Source organism: Oncorhynchus gorbuscha, linkage group LG16 (assembly GCF_021184085.1).
Source record: "Oncorhynchus gorbuscha isolate QuinsamMale2020 ecotype Even-year linkage group LG16, OgorEven_v1.0, whole genome shotgun sequence".
Lineage (NCBI taxonomy): Eukaryota > Metazoa > Chordata > Actinopteri > Salmoniformes > Salmonidae > Oncorhynchus > Oncorhynchus gorbuscha.
The window spans coordinates 33,393,001-33,409,686 of record NC_060188.1 but is presented as its reverse complement, the minus strand read 5'-3'; the positions used below and the strand labels follow the sequence as shown (position 1 = coordinate 33,409,686).

General features: G+C 43.9%; 1 protein-coding gene across 1 annotated transcript; it reads right to left on the bottom strand.

The window, feature by feature from the left end:
* Nucleotides 1-1,509: 1,509 nt before the first annotated feature.
* On the bottom strand, nt 1,510-9,408 carry LOC124000666 (troponin T, slow skeletal muscle-like). Its single transcript, XM_046307214.1, has 13 exons — nt 9,326-9,408; nt 9,043-9,075; nt 8,828-8,844; nt 8,284-8,355; nt 5,582-5,603; nt 5,424-5,484; nt 5,169-5,285; nt 4,842-4,919; nt 2,689-2,802; nt 2,361-2,473; nt 2,075-2,165; nt 1,886-1,926; nt 1,510-1,746 (listed from the first exon to the last, which is right to left on the bottom strand). The coding sequence occupies exons 1-13, from the start codon at nt 9,400-9,402 to the stop codon at nt 1,701-1,703; spliced, it is 882 nt and encodes a 293-aa protein (XP_046163170.1). The 5' UTR covers nt 9,403-9,408; the 3' UTR covers nt 1,510-1,700.
* Between the last annotated feature and the right edge of the window lie 7,278 nt (nt 9,409-16,686).

Below are 16,686 nucleotides of genomic sequence, written 5' to 3'. Positions count from 1 at the left end.
ATCAACTGTTCAGAGGAGACTGCATGAATCAGGGCTTCATGGTCAAATTGCTGCAAAGAAACCACTACTAAAGGACACCAATAAGAAGAGACTTGATTGGGCCAAGAAACACAAGCAATAGACATTAGACTGGTGGAAATCTGTCCTATGGTCTGATGAGTCCAAATTTGAGATTTTTGGGTCCAGCTGTCGTGTCTTTGTGAGACGCAGAGTAGGTGAACGGATGGTCTCCGCATGTGTGGTTCCCACTGTGAAGCATGGAGGAAGAGCTGTGATGGTGTGGTGGTACTTTGCTGGTGACACTGTCTGATTTAACCAGCATGGCTACCACAGCATTCTGCAGCAATACGCCATCCCATCTGGTTTGGTCTTAGTGGGACTATTGTTTGTTTTTCAACAGGTCAATGACCCAACACACCTCCAGGCTGTGTAAGGGCTATTTGACCAAGAAGGAGAGTGATGGAGTGCTGTATCAGATGACCTGTCCTCCACAATCACCCAACCTCAACCCAATTGAGATGGTTTGGGATGAGTTGGACCGCAGAGTGAAGGAAAAACAGCCAACCAGTGCTCAGCATATGTGGGAACTCCTTCAAGCATTCCAGGTGACTACCTCATGAAGCAGGTTGAGAGAATGCCAAGAGTGAGCAAAGCTGTCATTGAGGCAAAGCGTGGCTACTTTGAAGAATCGAAAATATATTTTTTTGGTTTAACACTTTTTTGGTTACTACCTGATTCCATATGTGTTATTTCATAGTTTTGATGTCTTCACTATTATTCTACAATGTAGAAAATAGTTTTTAAAAAATAAAGAAAAACCCTTGAATGAGTAGGTATCCAAACCTTTAACCGGTTGTGTAAGGGCTAGTCAAAAGTCCAAAGTTTGGACACACCTACTCATTCAATCTCGATTTTTTACCATTTTCTACATTGTAGAATAATATATATATATATATATATATATATATATATATATATATATATATATATATATATATATATATATATATATATAGAGAGAGAGAGAGAGAGAGAGAGAGAGAGAGAGAGAGAGAGAGAGAGAGAGAGAGAGAGAGAGAGAGAGAGAGAGAAAAAAAAGTGTGTGTGAGCTCTCTGCAAGTAGATCAGGCCTATAATTCCCTTCTGCCTGTCTAGTAACGTTATGGGTTGATGATTACTAGTATGTGCTGTAATTATGGTTTATAGTGTCAGCTAATATGTGTGTTTAATATGTGTGTTTAATATGTGTGTTTAAACCAATGAGTGTGTCTCATTAGTGGTCACCTACTGTATGTCGCTCTACAGTGGGTGTTACACATCTCTCCAGCAGAGGGCAGCGTTTCTCTAGTTCAGTAATGTGGGAGTAGGAGGAGGTTGGCCAGCCTTGACACTGATCTAAGGTCGATTCTGAGTCATTATACTTTCTCCCACGCTCCCAATAAAGTAATACGTGTGTGTGTGTGTGACCATTTCCAGAGGAACATCAAACTAGCAATCTCAGCGAGTGTGCACCGTCTTATTATCAATACATTTTTATTAGAACTTGTATTTTTTGCAATGAAACACATGAGGACATGCCAAAGAAGAGGCTGGCCACAATAAGAGAGGAAAGATGGAAGAGGGGATGGTGGGATCTCCCTCCTTTCTTGTTCCCTCCAAAGCCGTCTTCTCCCTTCTCCCCTATGAGAGCGGGAGCTTCTTTACTTCCATCGACCGCCAACCTTCCCCTTGCCATGGACCTTTTTACTACAGGGGGGAGAGAGAGAGGAGTTACTTGTCGACAAATGCACATACCATACAAACACGTGTTACTGAGAAAAAAAAAGTGGCTAAAAAGTTCATCTAAAGAAATCAAGAAATTGAATAGGGTTTTTACTGTACTTACAATTTCTGGGCACTCGTGATTCTATTCAAGAGAACAATAATCTGCACACACACACAAAAAAATGAGACGAGATCACATTTGCATCAGTGGTTTCGCGAATACTACACAACCGACGCACACAGTATGCTCACACACGAGCCTAAACATCTGTGGATTCTGCCTTTGGTACATGTGTCCAGGTCTTCCCACCTGATATTTCTGTTTCTTCATGTGGTCAATGAAGTCAAACTTATCCGACTCCAGCGCGTAGATCCAGTTCCACATCTCCTGAGCTTGTTGCCTGGGAGACCAAGAGAAGGTGGGTGGGGGGGGTTTACAGGTGGTAACCATAGCAACACAGTTGGCAGCCAGCTGTGTGGGCTTTAGACGTGAATTGTAGAAAACTCCGATGTGGTGGTTTAAGGAAGATTTTTGGCCCATGTGTATTTGGCTTGGGGATAAGGTGAGGTGTTGCGTGATCGGCTCCGGGACTCACTTCAGGGCGTCCTCTCTCAGGTTGTCGATCTCCAGTGTGGGTCGTCTCTCAGCCAAGGTCTTCTTCTTGATCTCTCTCCCCGTTAGACGCTTCCCTCTCCCACGATGCTCCGCCTGGAACATGTCAAACACGCCTAGAACTTCACAAACTTCAAACTATATAGAATTTTCTGATTCTCTCTGTATGTTCGCAACAGTCCGACAGAACATTTGACCCGCAACTGACCAACATCGTAGATATTTATCTTAAAGAAACACTCTTGCTGTATGAATCTAAAAAAATAATCTGCTCCTAAAGCTAACAAGCGAAGGACAGTGGACATAAGTACCTTTTGCAGGAAGCCCCCAAAGTTGGCCCCCATGTTGGAAAGAACCTTCTTCTTCTTGGCCTCGTCTTCGTTCTTCTTTTTAGCCTCTTCGTCTTCCTTTCTCTGCCGCTCTTCCTGAGAACGAGAGAACGATAAAGTTAGAAGGGGAGAGGACATTCCCGAACACGACACAAGTCTACCTGTTGCTTAAAACCAGGAGTACCACAGCGGTGTCTGTTTGTCCCTACCGCAATCCTGGCCTACCGCAATAGTGTGTTTTGGCCTACCGCAATCCTGGCCTACCGCAATAGTGTGTTTTGGCCTACCGCAATCCTGGCCTACCGCAATAGTGTGTTTGTCCCTACCGCAATCCTGGCCTACCGCAATAGTGTGTTTTGGCCTACCGCAATCCTGGCCTACCGCAATAGTGTGTTTTGGCCTACCGCAATCCTGGCCTACCGCAATAGTGTGTTTTGGCCTACCGCAATCCTGGCCTACCGCAATAGTGTGTTTGTCCCTACCGCAATTCTGGCATACCGCAATAGTGTGTTTGTCCCTACCGCAATCCTGGCCTACCGCAATCCTGGCCTACCGCAATAGTGTGTTTGACCCTACCGCAATCCTGACCTACCGCAATAGTGTGTTTTGGCCTACCGCAATCCTGGCCTACCGCAATAGTGTGTTTGTCCCTACCGCAATCCTGGCCTACCGCAATAGTGTGTTTGACCCTACCGCAATCCTGGCCTACCGCAATAGTGTGTTTTGGCCTACCGCAATCCTGGCCTACCGCAATAGTGTGTTTTGGCCTACCGCAATCCTGGCCTACCGCAATAGTGTGTTTTGGCCTACCGCAATCCTGGCCTACCGCAATAGTGTGTTTGTCCCTACCGCAATCCTGGCCTACCGCAATAGTGTGTTTGTCCCTACCGCAATCCTGGCCTACCGCAATAGTGTGTTTTGGCCTACCGCAATCCTGGTCTACCGCAATAGTGTGTTTGACCCTACCGCAATCCTGGCCTACCGCAATAGTGTGTTTTGGCCTACCGCAATCCTGGCCTACCGCAATAGTGTGTTTGACCCTACCGCAATCCTGGCCTACCGCAATAGTGTGTTTTGGCCTACCGCAATCCTGGCCTACCGCAATAGTGTGTTTGTCCCTACCGCAATCCTGGCCTACCGCAATAGTGTGTTTGTCCCTACCGCAATCCTGGCCTACCGCAATAGTGTGTTTTGGCCTACCGCAATCCTGGCCTACCGCAATAGTGTGTTTGACCCTACCGCAATCCTGGCCTACCGCAATAGTGTGTTTTGGCCTACCGCAATCCTGGCCTACCGCAATAGTGTGTTTGACCCTACCGCAATCCTGGCCTACCGCAATAGTGTGTTTTGGCCTACCGCAATCCTGGCCTACCGCAATAGTGTGTTTTGGCCTACCGCAATCCTGGCCTACCGCAATAGTGTGTTTTGGCCTACCACAATCCTGGCCTACCGCAATAGTGTGTTTGTCCCTACCGCAATCCTGGCCTACCGCAATAGTGTGTTTGTCCCTACCGCAATCCTGGCCTACCGCAATAGTGTGTTTGACCCTACCGCAATCCTGGCCTACCGCAATAGTGTGTTTGGCCTACCGCAATCCTGGCCTACCGCAATAGTGTGTTTGACCCTACCGCAATCCTGGCCTACCGCAATAGTGTGTTTTGGCCTACCGCAATCCTGGCCTACCGCAATAGTGTGTTTTGGCCTACCGCAATCCTGGCCTACCGCAATAGTGTGTTTTGGCCTACCGCAATCCTGGCCTACCGCAATAGTGTGTTTGTCCCTACCGCATTCCTGGCCTACCGCAATAGTGTGTTTGTCCCTACCGCAATCCTGGCCTACCGCAATAGTGTGTTTTGGCCTACCGCAATCCTGGCCTACCGCAATAGTGTGTTTTGGCCTACCGCAATCCTGGCCTACCGCAATAGTGTGTTTGTCCCTACCGCAATCCTGGCCTACCGCAATAGTGTGTTTGTCCCTACCGCAATCCTGGCCTACCGCAATAGTGTGTTTGACCCTACCGCAATCCTGGCCTACCGCAATAGTGTGTTTGGCCTACCGCAATCCTGGCCTACCGCAATAGTGTGTTTGACCCTACCGCAATCCTGGCCTACCGCAATAGTGTGTTTTGGACCTACCGCAATCCTGTTCTGACGGTCCCGCTCCTTCTCCGCTCGAACCCGCTGCACCTCTGCCCTCTCAAACCGACGCTTCTCCTGTGGGGGATGAGAGAGGGAAAGGATGAGAGGAAAGGACATTGGACTTTTTCCCCATATCAACTTTTGCGCTCCTTGACCAGGGACGTGGTCTGTTGTGTTGAAACGTAATAAAAATATATATTTAAAAAACATGAGCATTTTTATTGGACAAGTTCATGTAGTTAAGGTGGTACTTCCTCTGTTCCATTTCAACACTTCAACATAATAATAATAATATAATATGATGTATACAGGAAGTTGACTCACAATTCGGTCCTTCAGCCCAATGAGCTCCTCCTCCTCCTTCTTCCTCTGGTCAAAGTGGACATCAATCAGACTCTGCAACTCAATGAGGTCCTTCTCCATCCTCTTCCTGTGGATGTCCTGAGAGAGGATTGAGATGAAATAGATTCTTATTCAGAGATGTGGTGGTGTTCAGTGTTGAATTTGGACATTGAAGGGGAACAGCCAATCAGGACCCAATAATGGACCAATTCCTTGATATGAGATGACATCACTCACATCAAAGTCCACCCTATCCCCCTCTGGAATCTTGGGAGGGGCTAGCTGGGGCACCATGGGCCTGAGCGGGGGGGAATAAGTGAAATATAGAAATAAATGTTTTAACCTATTTGTCACACAACACAAAGCAAAATTGTCACAAACAAAAGTGAACATACTTGGGCATGGGGAGTTTCTCCTCTGTATAGAGAGAGAGAGAGAAAGAGAGAGAAGAATTAACACATGAAATCACAGAAATGTATATTCTTGCTCTGATTCTGAAGATGTCATATGAAATAGAGGACACAAATCTCAAAAACAGGACTAAAGGTCAAGGCCATATGTTTTGCGTAAATCGTACATTGATTTCAAAAGGGTGTACAACAACAAAAAATATTTGAGTTATGCCTACAGATCTGAAAGTTAGTATTTGACCTCCAGAGTACACACAGGAGCAACAGCATGCACTATCATCATCATCATCATCATCATGTGTCTGTGTGTGTAGCTCCAGCAACAGTACAGCTTTGTTGATGAGGTCATGAGTTAAAGAGTTAGAACATGTGATTCCTTCTTCTTACAGGCATTTCAAATGTAGGTTAGATTTAATGTGATTTAAAAAAAAAAATCAACGTGTGCCTCGGGTGTGTTAGAATCACTCTCACCTTCCTCCTCCTGAGCTTCCTGCTCTGATGTGCCAAAGGCAGAGGGAGCGAGAGAGAGAGAGCGAGAGAGAGAGAAAAGAGAGAGAGATATACAGTAGATATTGAGAGAAAGAGAGAGAGAGAGAGAGAGAGATGGGAATGGTGAGAGAAAGAGAAAGATGGGATAAAAGATTGAAGCAGAAAATTGATAAGAAAGGAGGAAAATATGAAAAACAGAGGGAAGGGAGGTGCAAGAAGAGAGATATGGAACGATTGAAGAGAGCGTAAGTTGAATGCAGTGGTGCCGACAGGCTTAGGAAAACTCACATTTCCCATCATGCACTGAGGGCCACATCATTGACTACAATTGTGTGACCCCAACAGTTACTAGAGGGAAATGTAGTTTTCTGAGACTTGTACTGTACAAGCATTCATAATTACGCATGCACACGTTCACACATGTACATACAAGAAGTAATTGCAAATGTTCTACATATGAGGATGTACACTGAGTGTACAAAACATCAGGAACCCCTACTCTTTCCATGACATAGACTGACCAGGTGAATCCAGGGGAAAGCTATGGTCCCTTATTGATGTCACTTGTTAAATCTACTTCAAGCAGCGTAGATAGAGGGGAGGTTACAGGTTAAAGAAGGATTGTTAAGCCTTGAGACGTGGATTGTGTGTGTGTGCCATTGAGATGGTGAATGGGCAAGACAAAATATTGAAGTGCCTTTGAACGGCGTATGGTAGAAGATGCCAGGCGCACAGGTTTGAGTGTGTCAAGAACTGCAACACTGCTGGGTTTTTCACGCTCAACAGTTTCCTGTGTGTATCAAGAATGGTCGACCACCCAAAGGACAGTCAGCCAACTTCCCTGTGTAACACTTAACCTCTTTGTAAAATGCATGCCCATACGAATGTTTTATTTTTACTTATTTTTATTTATGTCAACTAAGAACAAATTCTCATTTACAATGACAGCCTAGGAACAGTGGGTTAACTGCCTTGCTCAGGTGCAAAATTACAGATTTTTACCTTGTCAGCACAGGGATTTGATCTAGCAACCGAACGTCCAATGCTCTAACCACTAGGCTACCGGCCGCCATAGTCTAAAGTAGTGTTGTGTTGTAGGGGATATATGAATAGAGGCTGTTCTGTGGCCAAAAGGGTTGCAATGCAATATTATGAAGGTGTTCCTAATGTTTTGTTCCATGCTCCATGCATATTGTCCCCACATAAGGAAGTGCAGAGCATTAAAAAAGTCGAAAACTAAGCAGCGAGGGCAACAAAAACAAGCAGTTGAACACTGAAAAGTACCGCAGCGATAACAACAACTGTAAAACCCATACCAAAAATAGATTGAGGCTAAATAGAATGGAATACTCCGTAGATATAGATCATATCATCATTTTTTATTTTATTGGCATTTATTTCTTTTATATTTTTGTTGGGATAATGTGTTCTCACCCTACCTGTGTACTCTTATTTCTCTAGCCAGGACCAGCACAGGGTCAGCCAATGGAAGCGGGACATAAGGGATATTGACAGGTCAGAGGGCATCACCCATTAGTCTGGCATTATACACAGAATACCTTGCTCATTAAGATACTAATGTCGTCCGTATCTCATCTGAGTGACCTCGGCTCTGAAGTCAGTCTGATTGGACAGACAGGTTCTGTCGCTGATGATGACTTGTGAGGTCTGTTCATCTCTAGATTCTGATTGGCTATTTCTACACAGTGGGCTAATCATCATTATGGCATGACATCCTAGGCAATTCCCATGTAATCAAATCAAATCATAGTTGATTGGTCACACACACAGTTTAGCAGATTTTATAGCTGGTGCAGCGAAATGCTTATGTTACTAGCCCCTAACAACGCAGTAAAATGTCAAACAAGCCCACAAATGAACTAATCCAATTAAGAACCCAAAGTCACATAGAGCAAGTCACATGGTTCTAGTCTAAAATGTTATACAGGATATGAGGTGTCTTTTGAGACAGCCATTGTTAAGTAGTGTTGTGTTGTAGGGGATATAGGGTGTAATTTGGGACACAACCAGTCTAAAGTAGTGTTGTGTTGTAGGGGATTTAGGGTGTAATTTGGGACACAGCCAGTCTAAAGTAGTGTTGTGTTGTAGGGGATATAGATTGTCATTTGAGACACAGACAAAAGTAGTGCAGTGTTATTGTACATATAAGGTATCATTCGGGAGACAACTAGTCTCACCTCCTTCATCCTCCTCCTGCGGTTCTTCTTCTGGCTCCTCCTCTTGCTCCTCTTGCTCCTCCTCTGCCTCCTCTGGAGAGAGAGAAAGCGAGAGAGAGAGAGCGAGAGAGAGAGGAGAGAAGAGGGGGGAGCCAAATGGAGAGAGAGAAAGTCAGAGAGCAGTTCAGAGGACACAAGAAGGGACATGGAGCAATGAAGAAATCCAGGCAACGCGGTAGACATGGGGACGACGACTAAGAAAGACAAGTGTGGAGACGAAAAAGACACATATGAGACAAGGGGATGGAGAGAGACATTAGAATGATGATTAAAGAGATAGAAGATGAAAGGAATGGAGGGAGATGAAAAGAGAGACGGAGAGTGTGTGGCTAATAGGGGGTCAGAGGCTTGGGGCTTTAAAAACCATTTGTCAGCGGTGTGCTGAAAGCAAAAGGATCTGAGAGAACAGGCTAATAATAACAGGGCCGTTGACTGCCACATGCAAGGCCAAGTGTGGTCCAGCATGAATGACAACACTAACACCTCAGCTCAGCAACTGACTCACCTTCCGCCTGCTCCCCCCTACCAGAGAGAGAGAGAGAGAGAGAGAGGGAGAGAGAGAGAGAGGGAGAGAGAGCAAATGTGTGTGTGTGTGAAAAACAGAGAGAGAGAGAGAGAGAGAGAGAGTGAGAGATTCAGTTGGCAATACATTCAAAATTTAAACCAGGAAAGTGGCCATCACAGCATTACATCGGTAATGTATATTATTTCCATACTCACTCGTATTCCTCCTCTACATCAGACATGGCTGCACTAGAAGAAAACCGAAAGGATAGTCGATATACGTCTCATACATAATCACCAACCTCTTTACAATACAATTATCTAGTAACTATCACGCAGTTCCACGACACAAAAATAAAATAGGTGCTCTCCCTCCTCTTTTGACAGTCGATTTGACGGCTTTAACCCCCCCCTGCTCGATTAGGTTTCATTCAGTTCAAAATCTTGCATGGAATTCACTACATTCAAAGCAAAAAACAAATAATTTTTTCCCTCATACACAAACGACACCTGTGAAGGGACACCACATGTCTCCCGCTGATCACACGTATGATCGATCCCACCCATATATTCCATTCATGCTCTAAGCTGCCAGAGTATTGGTCATCCTTTTTCCCACAATAAGAGGGGATGGTGGGATCTCCCTCCTCTCCTTTCCCTCCCACGAGCCTCTCTAAAGTTCTTGGTCTTGACCTGTGCCCTTTGACAGCTACGTTTGGAGTTCCAGACAGACGTTACAGCATGCTGAAAGCCCACCGACTGATCTTACTTCACTGGATGTCCTTCAAACCACCCACTATATCAACCCGTGTTGAATGACCGAACGTCCTTTCTTTGTTTGAAAAAGAAAGAAAAATACACCCAGAGGAAGTACTGATAACTTTATCCTGAGAGGTTGACCTTTAAACAGTTTAAAACAATTACCCTCTGTCGGTCAGGAGTAAGAACTTGGGCGTGATATATTTTAATATTGTATGTTTTGTGTGTGTGTGTGTGTGTGTGTGTGTGTGTGTGTGTGTGTGTGTGTGTGTGTGTGTGTGTGTGTGTGTGTGTGTGTGTGTGTGTGTGTGTGTGTGTGTGTGTGTGTGTGTGTGTGTGTGTGTGTGTGTGTGTGTGCCTTTCGTTTGTTTTCACGTTGTCGTTTTGGCTTTGTATGTCCAATGAAAATATCGGAAAAGATTGGTTGTTCACATGAACAGAGAAAGATACACTCATAAGGGGATTGTGCATGTTGGACCAGGGGGGTTTCTGCTATAAATTGTCCCACGGTGCTGACATCTTTCTGGCTGACAAGCAGAGAGATTGACAGTGTGAACAGGTGAGAATGTTACGGCCCTAAACACAGACGGGGAGATACAGTTTCTGTCACTTTCTTCAGTTCCCCTTCTTTATTTCTCTCCTCTATTTTCCATTCCTATCTGTCACCTTGAACAATAGACCAGTAGATGACTTGTGTGAAGGAGTAGAGAGTCAATTTGTGGGTACACAGCAAATTGGCTCGCGTTGATTGTTCAATGTAACATTTCTAGTGTTGATTTAGGAACTAAATGAACGCTGTAAGAGTGAAATTTATACTCAGTGGTGTAAAAGAATCCCAAAGCGTTGGTGTTAATAGCCAAAAGTATTGTTTTACACTTTGAAGAGTCCCATCAAAACCACACCTATCCTCATATTCCCCAGCATGCTTTACTGCAGGTAGATTCTTTTTAGGATTGTTTTTAGTATCTGTGTTTTTGCATGTACATTGATTGATTGATTAATCTTGTGCTGCACAAATATAACTAACATATTTTTTCTGAACTAATCCGATCAGGTAGTAAGATTTATTGCACTCGTTACTGAAACTGGTTTAAATGGTTTACGTAGTCTTTTTTTTAAATCAACGCTGAATGCAGGTTAATAGAATTGACAATGTATGACATCCTACCTCTGGCTGGATTCCAATAGGAATTACTCCTAACTTCACTGTGTTGGAGTAAAACTAGGCCATCAAAGCAAGGCCTTATGATATAATGTAATGCAGTGTCATTAAGTTGAATGATAACATTCACCTAGGTACTCATTTGGTGAAAGCCACAGGCCTTTAAATAGAAATAATTAAACAACCGTGCCTCAGTAAATAACAAATACAGTCATGTGTGGTATCTCTACAATTGTATTTCATTAAAAAATAATAATAATTTAACTACGCAAGTCAGTTAAGAACAAATGTTTATTTACAATGACGGCCTACCCCGGCCCAACCCTAAAGACGCTGGGCCAATTGTGTGCCGCCCTATTGGACTCCCAATCACGGCTGGTTGTGATGCAGCCTGGAATCAAACGGGGGTCTGTAGTGACGCCTCTAGCACTGTGATGCAGTGCCTTAGACCTCTGCACCACTCAGGAGTGGCTTCATTCAAAAAGAAAAGGCACCATGGGAAATATGCAAATGAGGATTTAGACCATAGTGTTAAAACAACACCCAAAAGGACTGTTTAACACTAATAGGACTTAACTCTAGATTAAAACTAGAGTTGAATATAAATAAAACAGTATAAACAGAATATAAAAACAGAATATAAATAAAACAATTAGCCCAGTGTTAAATTTGCATAACACGGGCAAGTGTAATATAGAGTACATTTTTACACTACCAAGTGTTACATTAACACGCAAAATGTAACACTATAATCAGAGTACTTTTTACACTCTGTAGAGTGGGACCATATGTTATCTGTGGCAGTGTTAAAATGTACTTTAAGTGTTGATTTAATACTGAAAAAATGTACTGTGATAGCCGTGGTTGGTTATACTTGGGTTTGTATAATCAAAACCTATAGGTCTCGTCCTCAGCAATACATGTGGTTATTGAATGGAAGGGCTTTATAAAACGTTACACTTGTGGCATGGGGTTGGTTTCAGCACATTAGACAATTAGATGGAGTCCTGGTCCTTCTTTCTCATCTTCCTCTTGTCTATCAACCCGTATTCTTTGTTGTGTCTATAAACCCCTATTCTCTTTTCCCGGTGACGCCTCTCTGCAAATGGTGTCAGCTGAAACAATTTATAGCATAGCATTTGCCCAGGAAATATTTATAGGGCACATAGCTGTCTCTCCCTCACTTGGTTTTGTGCCTGAAACAATGTCGGCCGTCCTAAAATGCCATCAACGCCTCGCAGAGATGAATCCATCCCGCTTTCCAACGGGGTGTCACGGCTAATGAGTTACTCAGTGTGTTTACCTAGCCAACGGAGGGGACAATGAGACGCACTGACGGATGGACGAAGGGACACATGGTGGGTGACAACATCGGTGGAGGTCCTGCGCTGACAGAGTCGGTCCAGCGCTGATAGAGTCGGTCCAGCGCTGATAGAGTCGGTCCAGCGCTGATAGAGTCGGTCCTGTCGTTACCTCGCTTCCAAAGCTCCGCTGTGTTCTGTTTGACTTCTCGTGCTCGTCCGTGGTACTACATTGTCATGAGTTGATTGACGTTTTTTTTTTCTCAGTAGACTGTGTTTATCCAATGTATTTGTTTAGTTAGATGATGTGCTCCTAAAAGCTAGTCCTGGTGCTGCTTCCCTCTCCCTGACCATTACCACATGTTACTTTAAGACAATTATCAGCAGTAGATCAGTTCTCCCTGTTTTTACTGGCCTAACATCTGAAATCCACCATTGATTAAGACCTGACTCTAGGCCTGTACCCAAGCTTATTCCACTCCAACCAGGAACAGGGTCATGGTCATTAGGCACCAAGGTAAATATATAAATATAAATATATATATATATATGAAAACACAGACAAACGGGGAGAGACAACCTGGAATTGTACAATAAGAAACATACATTTTGGTTCTGTTGCAAAACATTAAAACATGCTCCATTGCGTGGCCCCAATGACCGTCCCAGGAGAAGCCAGCATGGATATGGAAAAAGGGTGTGAACTCAAGCTGAGGGAGGGTTAAGAATACCGGCCTAGCAGTAGGCCGACCAGGCGAGGCAGCGGAAGCCCACCATTTGGAGCTAAATGGCAGTTGGTTGGTAAGTGGTCCAGCAAGACAGACGGGATTTGAGGCAAGTGTACATTTTCTACGGGACAGCAGCGGAGGGAGCATTGACGGTGGAATTCTGATGGGTTCATTTTAGTCAAGGACGCCGTGGGATGGGAGGCAGGGTGGGGAGACGGTGGGACATTAGAGTGAGTCACAGCGGCTCATTATCACTGCTATAGGGGAGAGGACAGTATTAATAGTCCTAGGGAGGGAGGGAGAACGGGGATCACTGCCCCTAGCTATCTGTCTGTCAGAGTGTCTATCTAACCCGGTGGGAACGAGAAGGAGGAGGGAGGAAGAAGAGAGTTAGCACAGTATGACGGACTAGCTGACTGGACGTTAGGGCTGGCTACAAGAGCTACAAGGTCAATGAGGGTCCTGGACTTATCCCAGCCGCTGCAATTAAAGTACAATCCATAATCATCCACAGGAGACAAAATACCCAAAACACAAACCATCATACAGTGCCTTGCGAAAGTATTCGGCCCCCTTGAACTTTGCGACCTTTTGCCACATTTCAGGCTTCAAACATAAAGATATAAAACTGTATTTTTTTGTAAAGAATCAACAACAAGTGGGACACAATCATGAAGTGGAACGACATTTATTGGATATTTCAAACTTTTTTAAGAAATCAAAAACTGAAAAATTGGCCGTGCAAAATGATTCAGCCCCCTTAAGTTAATACTTTGTAGCGCCACCTTTTGCTGCGATTACAGCTGTAAGTCGCTTGTGGTATGTCTCTATCAGTTTTGCACATCGAGAGACTGAAATTTTTTCCCATTCCTCCTTGCAAAACAGCTCGAGCTCAGTGAGGTTGGATGGAGAGCATTTGTGAACAGCAGTTTTCAGTTCTTTCCACAGATTCTCGATTTGATTCAGGTCTGGACTTTGACTTGGCCATTAGAACACCTGGATATGTTTATTTTTGAACCATTCCATTGTAGATTTTGCTTTATGTTTTGGATCATTGTCTTGTTGGAAGACAAATCTCCATCCCAGTCTCAGGTCTTTTGCAGACTCCATCAGGTTTTCTTCCAGAATGGTCCTGTATTTGGCTCCATCCATCTTCCCATCAATTTTAACCATCTTCCCTGTCCCTGCTGAAGAAAAGCAGGCCCAAACCATGATGCTGCCACCACCATGTTTGACAGTGGGGATGGTGTGTTCAGGGTGATGAGCTGTGTTGCTTTTACGCCAAACATAACGTTTTGCATTGTTGCCAAAAAGTTCAATTTTGGTTTCATCTGACCAGAGCACCTTCTTCCACATGTTTGATGTGTCTCCCAGGTGGCTTGTGGCAAACTTTAAACAACACTTTTTATGGATATCTTGGCTTTCTTCTTGCCACTCTTCCATAAAGGCCAGATTTGTGCAATATACGACTGATTGTTGTTCTATGGACAGAGTCTCCCACCTCAGCTGTAGATATCTGCAGTTCATCCAGAGTGATCATGGGCCTCTTGGCTGCATCTCTGATCAGTCTTCTCCTTGTATGAGCTGAAAGTTTAGAGGGACGGCCAGGTCTTGGTAGATTTGCAGTGGTCTGATACTCCTTCCATTTCAATATTATCGCTTGCACAGTGCTCCTTGGGATGTTTAAAGCTTGGGAAATCTTTTTGTATCCAAATCCGGCTTTAAACTTCTTCACAACAGTATCTCGGACTTGCCTGGTATGTTCCTTGTTCTTCATGATGCTCTCTGCGCTTTTAACGGACCTCTGAGACTATCACAGTGCAGGTGCATTTATACGGAGACTTGATTACACACAGGTGGATTGTATTTATCATCATTAGTCATTTAGGTCAACATTGGATCATTCAGAGATCCCCACTGAACTTCTGGAGAGAGTTTGCTGCACTGAAAGTAAAGGGGCTGAATAATTTTGCACGCCCAATTTTACAGTTTTTGATTTGTTAAAAAAGTTTGAAATATCCAATAAATGTCGTTCCACTTCATGATTGTGTCCCACTTGTTGTTGATTCTTCACAAAAAAATACAGTTTTATATCTTTATGTTTGAAGCCTGAAATGTGGCAAAAGGTCTGAATACTTTCGCAAGGCACTGTATATGACCAGGCCTACATTGATCAGTACAGGCAATACTTACAGTTGAAGTCAGAAGTTTACATACACCTTACCCAAATACATTTAAACTCAGTTTCACAGTTCCTGACATTTAATCCTAGTATCAATTCCCTGTCTTAGGTCAGTTAGGATCACTACTTTATTTTAAGAATGTGAAATGTCAGAATAATAGTAGAGAGAATGATTTATTTCAGCTTTTATTTCTTTCATCACATTCCCAGTGGGGCAGAAGTTTACATACACTCAATTGGTATTTGGTAGCATTGCCTTTAAATTGTTTCACTTGGGTCAAACGTTTCAGGGAGCCTTCCACAAGCTTCCCACAATAAGTTGGGTGAATTCTGGCCCATTCATCCTGACAGAGCTGGTGTAACTGAGTCAGGTTTGTAGGCATCCTTGCTCGCACACGCTTTTTCAGTTCTGGCCACAAATGTTCTATGGGATTGAGGTCAGGGCTTTGTGACGGCCACTCCAATACCTTGACTTTGTTGTCCTTAAGCCATTTTGCCACAACTTTGGAAGTATGCTTGGGGTCATTGTCCATTTGTAAGATCCCTTTGCGACCAAGTGTTTATACTTGCATACTATTGTTTGTACAGATGGTACCTTCAGACGTTTGGAAATTGCTCCCAAGGATAAACCAGATTTGTGGTCTACAATTTTCTTTCTGAGGTCTTGGCTGATTTCTTTTGATTTTCCCATGATGTCAAGCAAAGAGGCACTGAGTTTGAAGGTAGGCCTTGAAATACATCCACAGGTACACCTTCAATTGACTCAAATTATGTCAATTAGCCTATCAGAAAGGTCTAAAGCCATGACATAATTTTCTGGAATTTTCCAAGCTGTTCAAAGGCACAGTCAACTTAGTGTATGTAAACTTCTGACCCACTGGAATTGTGACACAGTGAATTATAAGTGAAATAATCTGTCTTTAAACAATTGTCCGAAAAATGACTTGTGTCATGCACAAAGTAGATGTCCTAACCGACTTGCCAAAACAAGCGTTTGTTCACAAGAAATTTGTGGAGTGGTTGAAAAACCATTTGTAATGATTCCAACCTAAGTGTATGTAAACCTCCGACTTCAACTGTATATGCACCAACTAAAGACAATGACAGGGTGTCGGTTTGATCTAAAAAGGTACAAAAACTGATGCCACAGACAGATAAGTATATTTTTGTTAGGAATATCTTAAGATGCCAGTTTCCCGGACACAGGTGAAACTGAGTCTTGGATCAAAAAAACTTTAGGCCAAGACTAGGCATAATCTCTGTCTGAGAAACTGACCCTACCTGACCAAAACTGAGCGAGCAGCATCAAGAGGTGAAAGGTCATTCAGCACCTGGATGTACAGGAGGAGTTGGAGAAAGACTTACCGAGAGCAAGGTGAGGATTCAACGGTGTGACAGACCGATAGACAGAGGAGCCCAGGAGAATGACTATTGTCGTGAGACAATGGGAGTTTTATACAGGGGAGGGGTGGTGATGGGCAGTGTGTGTGTGTGTGTGTGTGTGTGTGTGTGTAGGGCAGAGGGCCATGGGCGGATTAGGAGAGAACTTTGGGAGAAAGACAACCGCCTACTGGGATTAAGAGAATGAGGGAATGACCTCACTGAACAAAAGAGGGGCAGGTGGCGAGAGAGACAGAGACACACAGAGAATGAAAGCGGAGAGAGAAAGGGGAGACAAAAGAGGGATGGATGAGAGGAGCATACCAGGGCCAGAAATAAATGGCCAGA